This window comes from Ixodes scapularis, unplaced genomic scaffold (genome assembly GCF_016920785.2).
Source record: "Ixodes scapularis isolate PalLabHiFi unplaced genomic scaffold, ASM1692078v2 PGA_scaffold0__279_contigs__length_252992795, whole genome shotgun sequence".
Classification (NCBI taxonomy): domain Eukaryota; kingdom Metazoa; phylum Arthropoda; class Arachnida; order Ixodida; family Ixodidae; genus Ixodes; species Ixodes scapularis.
This window is the reverse complement of record NW_024609835.1, coordinates 109545607-109562840: the sequence shown is the minus strand read 5'-3', so window position 1 is coordinate 109562840 and position 17234 is coordinate 109545607. Positions and strand designations below refer to the sequence as shown.

Sequence of the window (17234 nt, the reverse complement as noted above, 5' to 3'; positions counted from 1 at the left end):
TTTACGTTTTAGGCAAGGAAAAGCATAGCCTGTGGTAAGAGCCGGATCCTTACACGAGGTGCAAGGTGAACTCTAAGAACCTGTCTGGTGCCCTAGAGTACTTCACGAAAGACGAGCTACAATGTTCGCGCCAAGGCCCCATCCAGAAGGACGTAATCTCTCTCATGCTCGAAAACGTTCGTGCCAAAGCGCTTCCTGACACGCTCAATCCGAGAGGCCTTTCGTGTATACAAAGACAAGCATCCTGATTCCGGCGTTGGGCTAACGAAATTTTATTCCTTGCGGCCTAGATGGGTCAAATGTATCCCACGCCAGGAAGTGTGCGTTTGTGTGCGCTGCGCCAATTATTACCTTTGTATTGCCGCTGTAGAGAACGTTACAGGCTCAACATTGAACACTGGTGAAATTAACTCAGCATTTGCGTGCAACCCACTAACAAGTCAAACAGTGTGATCACTGCCCCAAAAGGCCAGTCGCTTACACTCGAGGAACTTCATACCCCAGAGGATGAAGAGATTGTGCTTACAACATGGGAGTCCAGCGACCTCCAGTGAAACAAAAAAAAAAACCAAAAACAAAACGACAACAACATTGGATCTTGAGATATTTTTGAAAGTCGTTCAAGTAACGGTTGAAGGTTGGATATTTCACATCCCTATCCGACCCACGCAAGACAAAGCGATCTACGGTGAAAAGCAGCTGCATGCAACGCGAGAGCATTGTTGTAGTGTCCTGAGGACACGAAGGAAGGGTCGACTAGTCCATTCGAACGTTGAACGAAAAAGCGTTTTTAATGCGAGTCATAGGTTGCCAGATCACGTTATGGTATGTACAGTGTTGCCAACATAAAAGCAGAACACAACATCATCCCCCCCTGAAAAACGAAACAACTAAGCAAAAAATGGCTAATTTATATGAAAGTCCTGCAGACGGGAGGGACGCCGTCGTTCTCTTGTCGACGGTCCTCTGCAAGGTCCGTCCGACCACGTCGTTCCTCGAGCCTGTGTAGGCGCCGCAGAATCTTCCAGTCGAAGTCCAACAACAGGACATTCATCTTGTGACACTTGTACCGGCGATGTCAAAACTTCCCGACGTTGTTCTTCAATGGAATCTGGTCCAATCGTAATTTGTATTGGCGTCTCCGAAACTGCTAGGCGATGTTCGTCAACCAAGTCTGCGCCTCCAGAAACTTGACATGGTGTTGCCAAAGCTTCGCGATTCTCCCCAACGGAGTATTCGCCTTGGTTGTCCGAGACGGTTCTCCTGGCTGACTGCTCTTGATCTCCAGGAACGGGTAGCAAGTGTAGCAACCGTTTACTTCTTTCCGTGACGCACTCCTCAGGCACAGCCACCAGCTTGGAGGCATTCCAGCTGCGTCCGTCTTCCAAGCGGAAAGTGCCTGGACCCACCTGTTTTTGTATTTTCAGTGGTCGGGAATATGATAGCTCACCCTTACCGCCATTTGTGGGTTTACGAACCCGTACGAAATCTCCCTCTTTGAATTTTGGAGTTTTGGCACTTCTTTTTGCATCTGTGTACTCCTTCGTCGAGCGCTGCTTGCTTTGGACACGAGCTCGTAACTGTTCCATTGCCGTGGCTGGCTCCTGGAAGAAGTTCTTTGACGGAAGGCCCATGATGTCAAGTCGGGTCCTTGGTTGACGACCGTGGAGGAGCTGAGCAGGAGACACTCCTGTGGTTGAGTGTGGGGTAGACCGATATACGCCCAAGTAGTCCACGACGGCTTCTTTAAGCGGTCGTCCTTCCAAAACTGCAACTTGAATAAAGTCCTTCAGACTCCTGTTGAATCGTTCGACCAACCCATTGGCCTGTGGGTAGTATACCGACGAGACACAGTGCTTGATTCCTCTTTGGTTCAGGAAGTCTTCAAAAAGCTTTGACTTGAACTGTGGCCCGTTGTCTGTTACGAGTTCTTCCGGATAGCCCTCCCGACTGAACACGCCTCGTAAGAAATCTATCACCGCTTGTGACGTAACTGTATTTGCAAAACAAACTTCCGGCCACTTGGAATGGTAGTCCACAAGGGTGACGACAAACTTAGGACCTGCGGTGGTCAGGTTCAGCGGGCCCACGATGTCCATAGCCAGCTTCTGCCAGGGCTTTTCCGGGAGAGTAACTGGACGTAGTGGTGCCACGACCGGTTTGGCTGACTTGTCGGCTGATTGGCACACGTGACAACTTCGCACGGCACACTCCACCTGCCTGTCCATCCGGGGCCACCAGAACTTGTCTCGAAGTCTTTGTTTGGTTTTCACGATGCCAGGGTGTGCCTCGTGTGCAAAAGAAACCAAGTCCGAGGTCAGCGAATCCGGCACAACAACTTTGTCTTCCCTGAAGACTATGCCATCCACCATAGACAATTCTTCCCTAAGCTGGAAGAAAGGCATCAGCTCCTGAGTGAGCATCCTCTTTGCCGGCCATCCCTTCTCAAGGTACTTGGTCACTAGCTGTAGGGTAGAATCCTTGGCCGTTGCGACTTGTACTTGATCCTTGGTGATGCAAGATGACACTAAAGACACAACTTCTTCCTCCATCTCTGGCTCTGCTGCTGCCACCAAAGGTAGTCGGGACAGCGCATCTGCGACAGCATTGTCGCTGCCTCTCTGATAGACAATGTCGAAATTGTAGTAAAGAAGTCTCGCTGACCACCTTGCAATTCGTAGTGGCCTCCTGCCGGAACCTCTGGACGATAACAGAGTCACAAGCGCCTGGTGATCCGTTCTAAGTAGGAACCTTCGGCCCCAGAGGTAGATGTGCCAATGTTCACAAGCAAACAAACACGCCAACGCCTCCTTTTCCCCAGCAGAGTACCTCCGCTCGGTAGAAGTCAGTGACCTGGATGCAAAGGCCACAGTGTGTAGCTCTTGCCCAGCTTGTTGCTGAAGGACAGCTCCAAGGCCAGTGTCTGATGCATCGGTAGTCACAACTACTGGAAGGTTAGGGTCGAACATCTTGATGACGGGACCCGACGACAGAACCTCTTTGATCTTCTCAAAGCTTCTCTGCGATGCGTCATCCCAAGTGAATGCCTGGCTCTGACGCAGAAGTTTCCTGAGAGGCTCGACCACATCAGAATAGTGTGGGACAAAACGGGAGTAGTAGCCTGCGAGTCCCAGAAATGACCGCAACGCCGAGACGTCCTTCGGTACTGGTGCTTGAACGATGGCCTCCACCTTCGAATGCAGAGGAGCGAGGCCCTCCTTGCCCACCACGTGTCCGAGGAAAGAAAGGTGGTCTACGTCGAACACGCCCTTGTCATTCAGTTGGAGTCCAGCCTCGGAAATGCGCCTCAGGACACGTCTCAGGTTTTCTTGGTGCTCGCTGGTCGTCCTCCCCCACACAATGACATCGTCAATGTAACAGAGAACCCCACTGCATCCTTTCAGGATGAGCGACATCATCTTTTGGAAGGCAGCCGGCGCTGATGCAAGTCCGAAACAGACACGCTTGAACCTAAACAGACCATCGTGGGTGACGAAAGTTGTTAACTCGCGGCTGTCGGGCGTCAGTTCGACCTGGTGGTACGCAGATGCCAAGTCGAGCTTTGAAAACCTGGTAGCACCCACCATCTGGTGCAGCAGCTCCTCAGTATGGGGAAGTGGGAACCCATCCACGATGATGGCTTTGTTCGGTTCCCTCAAGTCGACGCACAACCGGATTGTGCCGTCTTTCTTCCGAACCACGACAATGGGTGAGGTCCATTCCGCTACATCCACCCGCTCGATGATGTCGAGACGTTCCAACCGTTGCAACTCTTCAGACACCTGTTCGCGCAACGTAATGGGCAATCTGCGTAGCTTCGCAGCGACTGGCTTCACCGATGCACGCACCTTGACTTGATGAACGAAGCCCTTGGCCAGGCCAAGCTCGCCCGAAAAAAGATGTGAGAATTCACCGCGTAAATTCACTGGCAGCAATTCCGCTGAGTGCGCGACAGTTTGTAGACAACTGAGCGTGTCGCCGTGGATGTTCAGTTGCAGGTTCTGAATGGCATCCAGTCCAAGAAGTGACTTGCCACGCTGTACAACATGAAACAGAACACACGTGCGTGTGTGTTTGTAGGCCACGTCAGTTAAAAAAGAGCCTTTCACTGGGATGCGCTTTTTGGAATATCCAGCAGCGTCACCGTCGCGTCAGTCAGCGAGCGGCCAGCGAAGTGCTTGTGGAAGATATCTTCACTCAGAAGTGAAACAGACGAGCCGGTGTCGACCAGAAACCGTAATGTCACGCTGTCAACGTCGATGTCGACGTAGATCCCTTTCTCTCGCATGTTGTCAGGGTCCAGGTTCAAAATCGTGACAGAGTTCGTGGCCGCCGACGATTCTTTCGCGGCGTGATTTTCCTGCCGACCTTCTTGCCTCCGCTTCGTCTTGCACACCGCAGCAAAGTGCCCCCGCTTGTTGCAGTTGCGACATGTCTTGTCTTTGGCCGGGCATTCCTTCGCATTCGCGCGGTGCGCAGTCGAGCCGCAACGGTAGCACGACGCAGTCGACGCCTTTCCGGTGCTCCCACTCGTCGGCTTGTCGACAACTCGCTGGACGACGGGGTCTCCAGCAAACTCCTTCAGCTCTCGCTGAGTCTGTTCGATGTGCCTGCCGAGGTCGACCGCGCGATTTAGTGTCAGACTCGTTCCCTCGAAGAGCAGGCGCTCGCGTATCTGCTGCGACGCTGTTCCCTCCAAGAGCTGATCGCATATAGTCTTATCAGCTGCCTCTCCAAAGTTGCAGTCCGACGACAACTCACGAAGTGCGGCGGCGTAGGCTTCGAAGGCTTCTCCCGGCAGTTGACGGCGCTGACGGAAACGATGTCTTTCCATCAGTTCGTTCGTCGCGAATCCCGGAGAAAAGCTCACCGGAGAAAAGCTCACCGGAGAAAAGCTCACCGGAGAGAAGCTCACCGGAGAAAAGCTCACCGCAAAACCGGCGGATGCGGAGAAAAGCTCACCTATTTGTTTTCTTCTTTTTATGTACAGGCTGTTGGATCACGCGTAACATATGTCAATTTATTATCATTAAAAATCGCCGGCTTTGTAAAAAATAAAATGTCCTTTTTTGTAATATTTGTTAAGCTTATTGGTTATATTGCTCCCAAATCAATAATTGCGGGTGAGTGTTTTCTGTGGCTTACTCTCTAAGCGTCGAATGCCTAACTGGAAACTTTATGAACTTGAAGAACAGGAAAAAGTTCGAAAAGTTAATAATGTCTGCCTAGAACCTTAAAATCTGAACTGTAAATGCCCAAAATGCGAAAGTGCATGCGCAACAACGCAGTACCTGAAATTCTTTCTGAGGCCTTTGTTAATCTTTGAAAGCAGGATAAAACAGTCAGTAGGATATCGATGCTTCTTTCTTCCACGGACATGCACGTTTTCTCGCGTTCGTGCTGGTGTTTCCACGCGTTGCCGTTGTGTGATAGTGCCCTTCTACGGCGAGCCAGCCATGACCTTCAGAGCTACGCACTGGCACCGTTGTTACTCGTGACCAGGGATGGGCAAAATACATGCAAATATGTATCGAAATAGAAATACAAAATACTTCGTCAAAAATGTATTTAATGACAAATCTAATTACATTTCCAAAAAATCATTTAAGTACAAGATACAAATACAACCAAATGTATTTGGTCTCCACCAAATACTTTTCCAAATACATTCCTAAAAATTTGCACCAGCGAATTCTGGACACCTGCAACGGGTTTCTGGGTATCTCATTTTAATTTTGCATCGCACACTCGGGTGTTAGTGTGCGAGGCTCTAGTAACGTAATAGAAATATAATCACAAAAAAAATGTAATTAGTTTGGACGTAATAGGTGAAAAAAGTACAGAGCTTCAAGCAGCCTTTTTTGTCGATTACATTTTGGTACAGGCCAACAAAGAACCGAGACGACCAAGACGCGCAGCACTAGCTAGAGAATTTTTTATTGTTGCAACTCGCACCAGTTACGAAAATCTCAACGATCTGCGTATTTAGAATGTTCCAGGCAAAAATATGGATGGAAATCAGGCTGGAAAGCATCTCAAGTTGTCACAGGCACTTATTTAGCCAGTCTGCCTGTGAACGTCGATTTCGTCACTATTCTTGCCCTGGACTAGCACCGTAATCACAAAGTCACTGAACGCTTGTGCTTGATTGAGAGACGCTGCATTCGGTGCAGAACGTAGTTTTCTTCCTGCTCTGGACAGTTACAATAAATTTGAGGGATGTATTTTCGCCCACAAAATTGTCTTTAATTACAATTGTATTTGAAATACCTATGTTTTAGAATTTAAATACACACGTCAAATACATTACCCAATTTGTAATTAAATAGAAATGCAAAATACACAAAGTATTTGAAATACTGCCCATCCCTGCTCGTGACCTATATAAGAAGCGGTCGTCTGTAAAACAGCGAATAGGGCGAGTTGGTAAACGTTATACATGATGAAAACCGCTCAAGCGACGAGTACGGAGTGAAGACAACAAACACGACAGGACGAAGCTGTTCTAGCAACTAAAGTTTTGTTAGTGAAATTAAGAGAAAGAAAGCAGCGTAGCCGACACTGATTACATCAACAAACACCTGCTCATCTATTAGGCACTGCACAATATTTGGAGCTGAAATGGTTCACACACCGCTATTCATACTAGCTCGCAAAGAACAAACCTCTTTATTTTACAGGGCTACCGACGGCGCACTCTCAGCTGTCTATAAAGCGTTGTCTTTTTTTACCGGTGTATGATGTTCTCTGATTTTAAATTTGCGGCTTCATTGATATACAAAATGGGTGATTACAAATTTCTGATGAATTAGTAAATATGCCCAATGAACTTCAAGAATATTACAAAAAAAGAGGACATATTTTTAATGAAGTGACGAATGCGAATTGTGTTAAATTGCGATGTTTGATACCAAATCTTTCAAGTTAAAAAAAAATTGATAAGCTTTTCTCCGTCTGCTCAAAGGCCGGTGAGCTTTTCTCCGCATCTGCCGGTTTTGCGGTGAGCTTTTCTCCGGTGAGCTTATCTCCGGTGAGCTTTTCTCCGGTGAGCTTTTCTCCGGTGAGCTTTTCTCCGCCGCCCGTTCGTCGCAGTCGAGAAGTGGTTGTCCAACACGTCCAGTGCTTCGTCGAATACGTTCTTGTCGTCATGCCCTTCGGTGACTCCTTCCTTTCCTTTTTCTTTGATGACCGATGCCGGAGTAGTCGGTGCGACACTATTGTAGATCCGCTGTCCTTCCAGGCCCAGCGCATTGAGCAAAATGGCCCTCCTGCGTTTTGGCGCGAAGTCGTCGCCGCCAACGGCTTCCAAGTAGTTCAGGAAAGCTAACTTCCACTGCCGCCATGGCACGCACGCTGGTCCCGGCGTAGCGAGGAACGGGGGTGGTGACGGACTGTAACTGAGCATGGCGTCCGCTCACCGGCAGCAGACAGTAGCAGGCCCGGCAGGGTTCTTCAACGGTCTTCCCTCGTCGCCATTATGTAGTGTCCTGAGGACACGAAGGAAGGGTCGACTAGTCTATTCGAACGTTGAACGAAAAAGCGTTTTTAATGCGAGTCATAGGTTGCCAGATCACGTTATGGTATGTACAGTGTTGCCAACATAAAAGCAGAACACAACAATTGTCTTTCATTTTGACTGTTGAAAGCTAGACTATCGTGCTTCCTGACAAAGTTAAAGCATATCACTGAAGAAACAAAAGCTACGATATTTACATGTGTAGTGACGACAAAATAATCTACAAAGAGCGTTGCTATTATCAGTGAGGACCTGTGTGACGACGTCGCTCTCACGTGCTTGACTGTAGAAAAAGTGAAAGAGCTAGTGGGTTGAATACAACGTTGCAGTATACTCGCACGTGACGTACGTAAGTGACGGGGCCGCCAGTCATTTTAAGAATCACAACCATGCTTGACCAGTTTGCACAGAATGATTGACCACAGGCCCAATGGTTCTTTTATACATCTGTGCGTGGGGAAAATGCATGCGACGGAGTTGGCGGACTCGTGACGCACCAGGCCACGCTGAACAGCCCGAGAGAACGTTCAATAAACGCAATTCAGACGGCCAGGACAATGGTGAGTGTTTTACTGGATAAACTGGGTGCATCTTGCGTATCTGGGAGAAAACAAGCTTGTTTGGTATCGTCAAAAAAAGAAGAAAAGTGGCTGACGGTGCGCGCCTTTCCTGGCATTCCGTCTTGGCATGCGTGGCGGCTGTGTAAGTCATCAACAGAAGGAACCTGTGACATATATGTAGCACGGGCAGTCGAATCTGGTTAGAAGAAACTTTATTAAATGAGTACATAAAGGAAAGTCTTCGTGTAAAATGCCGAATTTGATGCCCAAAGACTGGGCATCAAATTATTTATCACAGTTTTCTTTGCTGGGTATTTAGCCTACTATTTTACTTGGTGATAGCTTATAATCTTTATCTCATCACCATACGAGAATCACGAAACGTTATCCTCGCGCAGGATAAAATATTTCGGCTGTCCACAATCTATTTGTACACCGAGAGTATCGAAGCTCTTACAGACCGGCGTGGTGGTACCGCTCACCTGAAAATCAAATCAAAATTTGTGGGGGGGGGGGGGGGGGGGGGGGTTCGTTTTAAACCAACGACGGGCATCTGGCACGCCCCAGCGGAGGATTGAGGATAATTTCGACCACCTGGGGATCTTTTGACGTGCAACCGAAAGCTCGGTTACACGGCGCCTTCTCCGCAATAACCGCTCACCTGAAATGGTTTGTCCCCGGAAATACGTAACTAACCTAAACAATTTAAGTATTCCATCTTTATTTTTGTGTGTGGAAGTAAAGTTGTTTCTTTTATTTTAAATATAAAATATACCGGAAAGTAAAACTTCACACTGCATCTTTTCTGGAGTCACGTACTAGTCTCTAATATACCTCCTTGCACGCTGTATGTAAAATGCTTTATATAGTTTCTCCTCACTTTTGATGTGTGACCGATTGCACTAGTTATCAGTGACCTCATCTGAATAAAGATATATGAAAGATGCGTGGTAGTTTTCTGAAACTGGAACTCAGAGTCACTTCTCGTATAGGGCAGTGCTAAGTGTAGGCATTGATCTGGATGAGCATCGTACAGGCGTGCGGTCGTGTATCACTACTGCTGCGTGGTTCACGTTAAAGACCCCAGGTTAGCGGTTGCACCGCACTGGCTAAATTGCTCATCTACAGCTGAGACACCAGACGCCCACTGAGGCAGACTAACTTCCGGCTGTATAAGCATACACACAACAATGTTGTAGGCTTTGAAAAAGGACCCTACTCCGGAGAGCTGTTTCTTTTTTCTCAATAAAATAATGCAATATGTTTTAATATAAATGATTGCCAGAATAGAGTACGACAGGGTAGACAAATTAAAAAAAAAAATCGATGGTGGTGTTTTTTTTTTTTTATTTGCATCAGATATTTTCGTTGTTTGATTTCTTTTTTGAGTGTGTTTGCCTAAATATATTTTGACTATCATATAACTCAAATGCCTTATTTATTTCTTTAAATAATAGCCATATGTATTTAGAATATTACCTGCAAATTATATGATAATGATTAAATTATTTCACGAGATACAGGCCTCCAAAAGTTGCCTTTCGTTGTTCGAACAGGCATGTTTGCCAATTTGTAGAAAACAATATATAATATAAATACAAATTATTACTTTATATTACAAACAAGCTGTACCCAGAGTTTATTTTCAAAAAGTATTAGAATTCTCCTAATCTTATTGTTCTAGTTATTCACTCTCAAACGTGCCCCCTCCATCAGTGCGCGTTAATGCAACTGTCCACCTCCTCATGCCGTACGATTTTTCCTGCCCCCACATTTTTTTTTTCTGGTCAAAACTAGGTGTGGATTTGCTTATACCAGGCACTAGACAATGACATATAAAAACATCAGTTGATTTAAAAATGTCGATCAGCCACCCTTTGGTCGATCTTCTCTGAAATCACCCTGTAACGTGATTGCACTCGTTACATAAAAAAACATATGTTGGTAGAAGGCAAAGTTAACTCAGTGACCAACAACGAGAACCAAAAACAAAAAAAATACAGCAAGAAACCATACTGTACAATCATTCTTACGTAAGCAAAGCGTTCAGCCCGAAAGCAATGTTCGACTAGCATTCACCTCCGGCTAAGGTATACATTCTTCCAAGAAACTCCTGAAGTACACGGGACCGCTTTCTGGGCCGCTATGTCGGTGACACGATCCTAATTACCTAGTGCTCTCTCAAGCGACGCTAAGAATCGCCAGCAGACGCGAACAATGCCAGCCAAGCAGCATCCCTGCGCGAAGGCGACTCGGCGAACTCCACACGAACGTCCAAAAGAGCCCCTTTCGGCGTGCGCTCGCCCTGCCACGGGCTCGGCCACGGGTGAGGGCGCCTGGTTCGGGCAGCCAAGCGTACGCGCCGCAAGATTAACGCCTCCGAAACTCGCCCCCGACTCGTGAAAGCCGTGAAAGAGTCGCCCGGGAACGACTTGGGAACGGCGCGGAGGAGGGCGAGGTCAAGACAGGGAGCTCCGACCGATACACCGCAATCCGCAACGAGCCCAACCCCAAGCTGACAGTGCGGCGGGAGCTACGTGCTCGCCGGACCAATCACCCACCTTCCTTTCATCAGCCGACCCCACTCTCCCTGTGTGAGTACAGGACTGGGAGAATAGATTCCTTTACTTCCATGGAACGTAGAGGACGGCGAAACGACTCGACGACTGGAGCAACTGGGCCCGAGCCTGATGCCGACCCTCCTTCTACACGTTGATTGGACACGAGACACGGCCGATCGCTGACGTAGTACTCCTGTCCAATCTCTGTCTGCGCTCGACCTCGCTGTTATGACGTCAAGTTTCTAGTGTACTGGCTTCGATTGTTCTGCGGGGTGTCGGTGGGTACGGGTGGGACGGTGATCAGGTGGAGAGAGATGATCGTATGACTGGACCGGCGAGCGCTTAACTATCACCACACTGTCAGCGTAATAAAGAACGGAGCATGTGTACACTGTTTCTACTTACCACGGACTGCAGCAGACGCTACCAGCCATCCCAACCAATACAGCGTTATGAACGCGTCACGTGACTCTACGCCTCACGCGTCCCTGCGCACCTTTCGAAGGGGCACGTGACACTAACGCGGCACTGGATTGGTTCCGGTGGCTCGTAACGGCCTCTGCGGTCCATCATAAAATAAAACAAAGTCTAGAGACTGGCCGTTCGGAGGCCATCGATCGCCCCAAGGAGCTCTGCTGCCGACACATGCAATCCCGGAAATCGGAGGCACGCGACGGTCTCGGAGGCAGTGGGCGACGTCCCTCTGCGAACCGTCGGCGACGCCGGAAGTCGTTAGCGAGGTTCGCTGAGCCGCTGCCATGTCGTTCAGGTCGCGCTCAGCTTCCGCGATCGGAAGCGGTGCGGATATTGCTCGCGTTACTTGCGGTTCAATCATTCGCCGGCACGGTGCTAGCGTTGATTAGAAAACAACAGCGGATGAGCCCGATATATACATGTGTAGAGATTGGGTGTTTTGGGGATACCTTCAAAAATCCCTACAAATAGGGTTGTTATAAGGAAAATATAAATCTATCTTCGAGAGCAAACTTTCAGCAGCGTTTGAAGTCATGAATTGCACAACAAAAGCATTATTTAGCAAAATAATTACTCTTAAAATTTTACAAGTAGCCTTTTGATCTGTGAAAACAAACATCCAGTTAGAAATTAGCAAAATAATTACTCTTAAAATTTTACAATTAGCCTTTTGATCAGTGAAAACAAACGTATATTTAAAAATGTTCGGAGTGTCGTCGAAAGCCCCATAATCAGTCATTTTCAGGGAGACATAAAGCACGTGTGAAGCGCGAGGGTGCGCTGAAGTTACCACTCGTGCTGGCGATGCGAAAACACGAATAAGAAAATCAACCGCGTTTCCACATCGCCAGCCTTCCGCCTGCTGCATGAGTGTAACTTTAGCGCACCCTCGCGCGTCACACGTGCTTTATGTCTCCCTGAAATTGACTGATTTAGGGGCTTTGGACGAAACGAAAGCCTTTCGTAACGCACAGCAAGCTTTTTTTTTTTTTTTTTAATTTGGAGCCGTTAGTGTTATTTTTACTCATAAAAGAGTTAATTAGTAAATTTGAGTCAATTATTTAGCAAATATAGTATGTCTTAAGTGCTTTTTTTTATTATTATTTCTGACGTTTGTCGTGGCTGGCAGTTCGTTCCCGAAAAGGGTTTCTCTTTCACTCAACCACTCCATTGGTAGGAATTTCCGAAAGTCTAGAAACGAGCGGTGTCGTGCAACACGCAGAGCGAAATGTGCCCGTGCTTTGTATGTGTCCGGCATTCTATAATAGGTTTATCAGAGTATTTTGATTAATTTTCTTTATTTTGTATAGCATCCTTAGCCAGCGCCATTTCAAGGCTACCAAATTCTCCATATCTTGTAAGAGACAAGAAAAATGAAGGAAAGGAGAGGAAGAAGAAGAGGTATAGTGTGGAGAACTGAATTCTGGGTTGCCCGTTAAGCCCATGAGCTGACACGACCGTAACATTGGGTGGCAGTGGTAAGATTACGAAATAGCAACCCAATCGGAGGCAAGTGGCATGGTCTCAGCTTCTGTGGCGATGCAAATCACGGAGCGGTTAGCTAATCTGCTCGCTAAAAGGAGTGCTACGGACATCGCGAACCTGCTTGGAAACCTCGACGATTGCCTCGCAACCCGTCTGTCTCTGCTAGAAACTGCGGTCGAACGTCAGGTTGCCGATGTAGGGCAACGCCTCATTGAGGGCCTTTCGTCCATGGAATTTCGGATACGACTGGCTGTGCACCACGGATTGCCACACAAGCTGCCGACATTCGATGGGCAGTCGTCTTGGCAAGCCTTCATCGTCCAATTTGAAAAGGGTTGCAGACTTTTAGGGGTTCGACGCAAAGTCCAGGGGGGGGCTATGTTGCACGTTTTGAACTCCCAGGAGACTAGGGAGAAGGAAGTGACGTCAACAACGCAGCAAATGCAGATTAGATGTTGATTTTGTTTTCTTCTGTCAACATCCAATCTGCGTTTGCTCTAGTCGTTGACGTCACTTCCTTCTTCCAAGTCTCCTGGGAGTGCAAAAAGCGCAACATAGCACCCCTGGCTCGTGCAATGGTGGCCAAGTTGAGGGAGAACGCTGCTGAATGTTTGGAGAGTATGTCTGCAACAAGTCGTTCCTCATATCAGCTACTCATAGAAGCCCTAAAGTCCCGATTTGGTGACGAACATCTCCAGCAATTTCACCTGACTGCTTTGAAACACCACCGCCAAGGCACGGACACACTCCAGGAGCTAGCTGACATAATCCAGCGGATGGTGAGAAGAGCGCTCGTCGGATGTACAAGAGTCGACGTGGAGCAGACAGCAACCACTGCTTTCATCGACGTAATCGAAGACACCGACATCCAGCTCTTTGTGCGACTCGCCCACACAATCACGACTCGTGCAGCACTAGCTCGCGCACTCGGAGCTCAAGCAGCCAACAAAGCAATGGACATGGTGTCGACATCTGGAATCCAGTTTCCGGGTCTGGCTCAACGATCTTCTCCGGTACGTTCAAGTAAACGTCGTTGCTTTACATTGGGCACTTAGCTCGATCCTGCGCAAATCACTTAGCCTCGTGCAAGACGCAACCTATACCAACGCCAAACGTTTCAAGTGACAGTGAGCCTGGCAAGGTTGAGTCTCATGTAGTGCATCATGTCCCTCTGGCGACCACGTCACTACGCACCTCGCCAACACCATGTCCTTCAGTTTATCTTGATGAGTTGGGACATGTGAATGCTTTCGTGGACACCGGAGCAGCCGTAAATCTAATTAATTCTGCATTACTGCAATCAGCGAAGTGTACCATGACGTACGACTTAATGTTGTCTTTGTTTCTTCTGCCTATATACCAGGCACGTAGCCAGGGGCGGGGGGCCCATGGGGCCCGGGTCCCCCCCCCCCCCCCCCCCCCCCGAATTCTTACATTTTGCTGGGACCTCCCCTTCCCCCTTCCCCTCATACAGCATTTTGTCATGGGCGGCGCGCCCCTCGTACTGAGTTGCGGTGAGCGGACGTGTTTCCTGGTTCTCCTCGAGCATCCGAAGCCAAGTGCCAGTTTTTCTTCTTTTCTCTCTCTTTTTTTGAGAGTTGATTGGAAGTGACTATGTGGTAGCAGTATTAGGTTTGAACAGCAGCAGTTAACGTTAGTTTCGCAAAGTAGGCTCTGTTAGAATTTTTGGCGGGAAGGGACGGTTTGTTCCCGGTCTAGACATGGGTCTAGATTTGGGTCGGCATGACAAGGGTGGGGACGAGTTGGTGCAGTGCGAGGGGTGTGGGAGGTGGTGTTACCTGGAGGAGACGGGTTTCGGGAGCCTGGAGGTGGCGGCGGAGGTGAGTTTCGAGTGTCGGCTTTGTGTGAAGCTTCAGCAGGTAACTGGGGAATGGGAGGGTAGATTTCGGGAGATTGAGGCCCAGCTTAAGGCAGAAGGAGAGAAGCGGGTGGGTCTCGAGGCCCAGGTAGAGGAGCTGACTAGGCAGCTTAATCATGAGAGGGAGCAGCGGGTTGGCCTCGAGAAGCAGGCGGAAGAGCTGGGGGAAGTATGGAAGGCGGGTTTAGAGGAGCGTAAGAGGGAGTGTGACAGTAGGGTAGAGCGCCTGGAAGGGGTAATTCGAGCGAGTGAGAGTAGCGAGGGAAGAAAGGAGGAAGTGTCAGTTCTAGCGGGACGAACCACCAGTCTGCAGGCTGGGGTCCCTGGTGGTCGGGAGTCCGGCCTGTTGGCAGGCGGGCTCGACGACGCTGGAGAGCTGATTGAACCTCAGCTCAATGGCGCCTTCGAGCAGCAGGCGTCGGGCAGTCAGGTGACAGGAGATAAGTCGCAGGACAAAGGCGCGCAGGCACCAGGGGGATCTAGGGTACTGGTAGTGGGGAGCTCTAACGTAGCACGGGTTAGGAGGCGTGTACATAACAGGGTGAAGGGAGACCAGAGGGTAAACGTAGAGGTCCAGCCAGGGAAGTGTATGGTGGATGCTATGACCGCAGCACGTGAGGGGGTGTGGGATAACCGGGAGGGAAGGAACCTAGTAATAGTTCATGCGGGGCTTAATGATGTGCTGAAGGGTAGGAGCCAGAACCTCGGAAAGCAGCTAAACGTGGGAATACGTAAGCTGAGGGACGTGTCTGAGAATGTGCGTGTGGTTGTGTGCACCATTCCAGTAGTTCGGGGGCAGTCCGGGTTAACGGAGAGGAGGGTTGTCGAAGCCAACGGAGTAATTAAGGGTATGAGTCGACAGCTTCGGTACGACGTAATGGAAGTAAACAGAGAGGTGTACGAGGCTGGCTCCCGCCCTTTTGCAGATGGCATTCACTACAGTGAGGCCACGGGTTACAGGGTGGGGGATAGGATGGGCCGCACGGTGACTGCTTTTTTGGGGGGACCGAGGGCCCTGGGGGCACTGAAGTAATTGAAAACCCAACGAAGTCAGGAGAGGCACCCAGGGCTAAAAAGAGGAGAAAACGTAAGAACAGGTATAAAAAAACAGCACAATCAGACATTGGATATATTAACATGCAGGGTGGTAGAAATAGGTTAAAATGGGAAGAGGTAGAGGAGCAACTAAGAAAGGAGGATCTAATGGTGTATGGGTTTGTGGAAACACATCTCAGAGACATGGAGCAGCCACCTTGCAACCCTGACTATGTGTGGGAAGAATGCAACAGAATGGAGGGAACGAGGAAGGGAGGTGGAATTGGAGCATTTATTAAGAAGAATATGAACTTTCAAAGGATCAGAAAGGAGTGCGCCGAACATTTGTGGCTGAAAGGAAAAGTCGCTGGGGAATCAACAGTCCTTGGAGTGGTTTACTTATGGACAGGGACAGGTGCTAAAGAGGAAAACAGAAAAATGATTGATTGCATATCAAGAGACATTAGTGAACTAGGGGAAGGCTCCGAAATAATTATTATGGGAGACATGAATGCCCATATTGAGGGTCTGGATGGGTATACGGACTCAACTGGAAGCATATTACTAGAACTGGTGGAAAAACATGACTTAGTTTTATGTAATACCAGTCAGAAGTGTGACGGGCACATAACTTGGGAAACTGGCAATCTGCATTCAACTATAGATTACGTACTCATGTCACACAAAATATATGGTAAGTTACAAGTAATGAAAATAGATGAAGAAGGTTCCAAAAGTCTTGGTAGTGATCACAAACGTATTAAGCTGAATTTTGCCAGAGAAGTAAATCCTGAAACTAGACAACATAATTCAAAGCAAACTTTCTGCAGCGACAAAGAGTTGGAAATAGTTGTTGAAAGAATAGAGGCAGCAGTTTCAGGGCACCGGCATACAGATTGGACCTATGAGAGCCTAACTAGGCTTTTTGCTCTAGAACTAGACAAAGTTAAGAGTAAACGAAAGGGGAAGCAAGGACATAGACCAAAAAGCTGGTGGGACAAAGAAGTGAAGCAAGCGATACAAAAACGTCAGGAAGCCTCTAGAGAACACAGGTATTCCAAGCGTAGTGGGGAGTCCGAAACGGAAGTAAAAAGAAAATGGGACAATTTTATAACATGTCGCCGAGAGGCATCCAGTTTGATCAATGCGAAAATTCAGAGAAAGGGTGAGGAATGGATGAGTAATGTAAGTAAGAAAGATAGAAACGCTGCCAAGAAGTTTTGGGAGCACTTGAACTCACTCGGTGAAACAACGCAAGCTAGACAGAGGTTCATACTCTCGCATCAGGGAGATCAATTAGAGGGAGATGATGCGATACAATATATAGGAGCAGTGATGGAGGAGAAATTTCGGGAACGGTTACATGTGGAAGATAGGAGAACCGAAGGAAGTAGCAGTCCAGTTTGTGACATCGCGGATTTTGGACAAAGAGAATGGGAAAAGGCGGAACGAAGAGTCCCTAGTGGCACGTCGACAGGCACAGATGGTATCCCTATCAAGCTGGTGAAGAATTTGGGTCCTAAATCTAAGGCAAAACTAAGGGAGGTAGAGAGTACCATGATAACAAAAGGAAATATTCCAGATGAATGGAGGCTTAGTAGGATGAGTATGATATATAAGGGAAAGGGAGATAAGTCTGATATTAGGAATTATCGTCCCATAACCGTGACACAGGTTATTTACAGGTTGGTAATGCAGATTATAAAGAACAGACTGGAGGAATG

The 17234-nt window shown here is 48.2% G+C and overlaps 1 protein-coding gene across 1 annotated transcript; it reads right to left on the bottom strand.

Annotated features, from left to right (window-relative positions):
• Positions 1 to 722: 722 nt before the first annotated feature.
• Positions 723 to 4154, bottom strand: LOC120846508 (uncharacterized protein K02A2.6-like). The gene has a single exon (XM_040503812.2). It carries the CDS (start codon positions 3585 to 3587, stop codon positions 906 to 908), a length of 2682 nt encoding a protein of 893 aa, XP_040359746.1. The 5' UTR covers positions 3588 to 4154; the 3' UTR covers positions 723 to 905.
• Between the last annotated feature and the right edge of the window lie 13080 nt (positions 4155 to 17234).

Excerpts from the sequence above, each read along its gene's own strand:
- LOC120846508 (XM_040503812.2), bottom strand. The coding sequence starts at position 3,587 with ATGGTGGGTGCTACCAGGTTTTCAAAGCTCGACTTGGCATCTGCGTAC.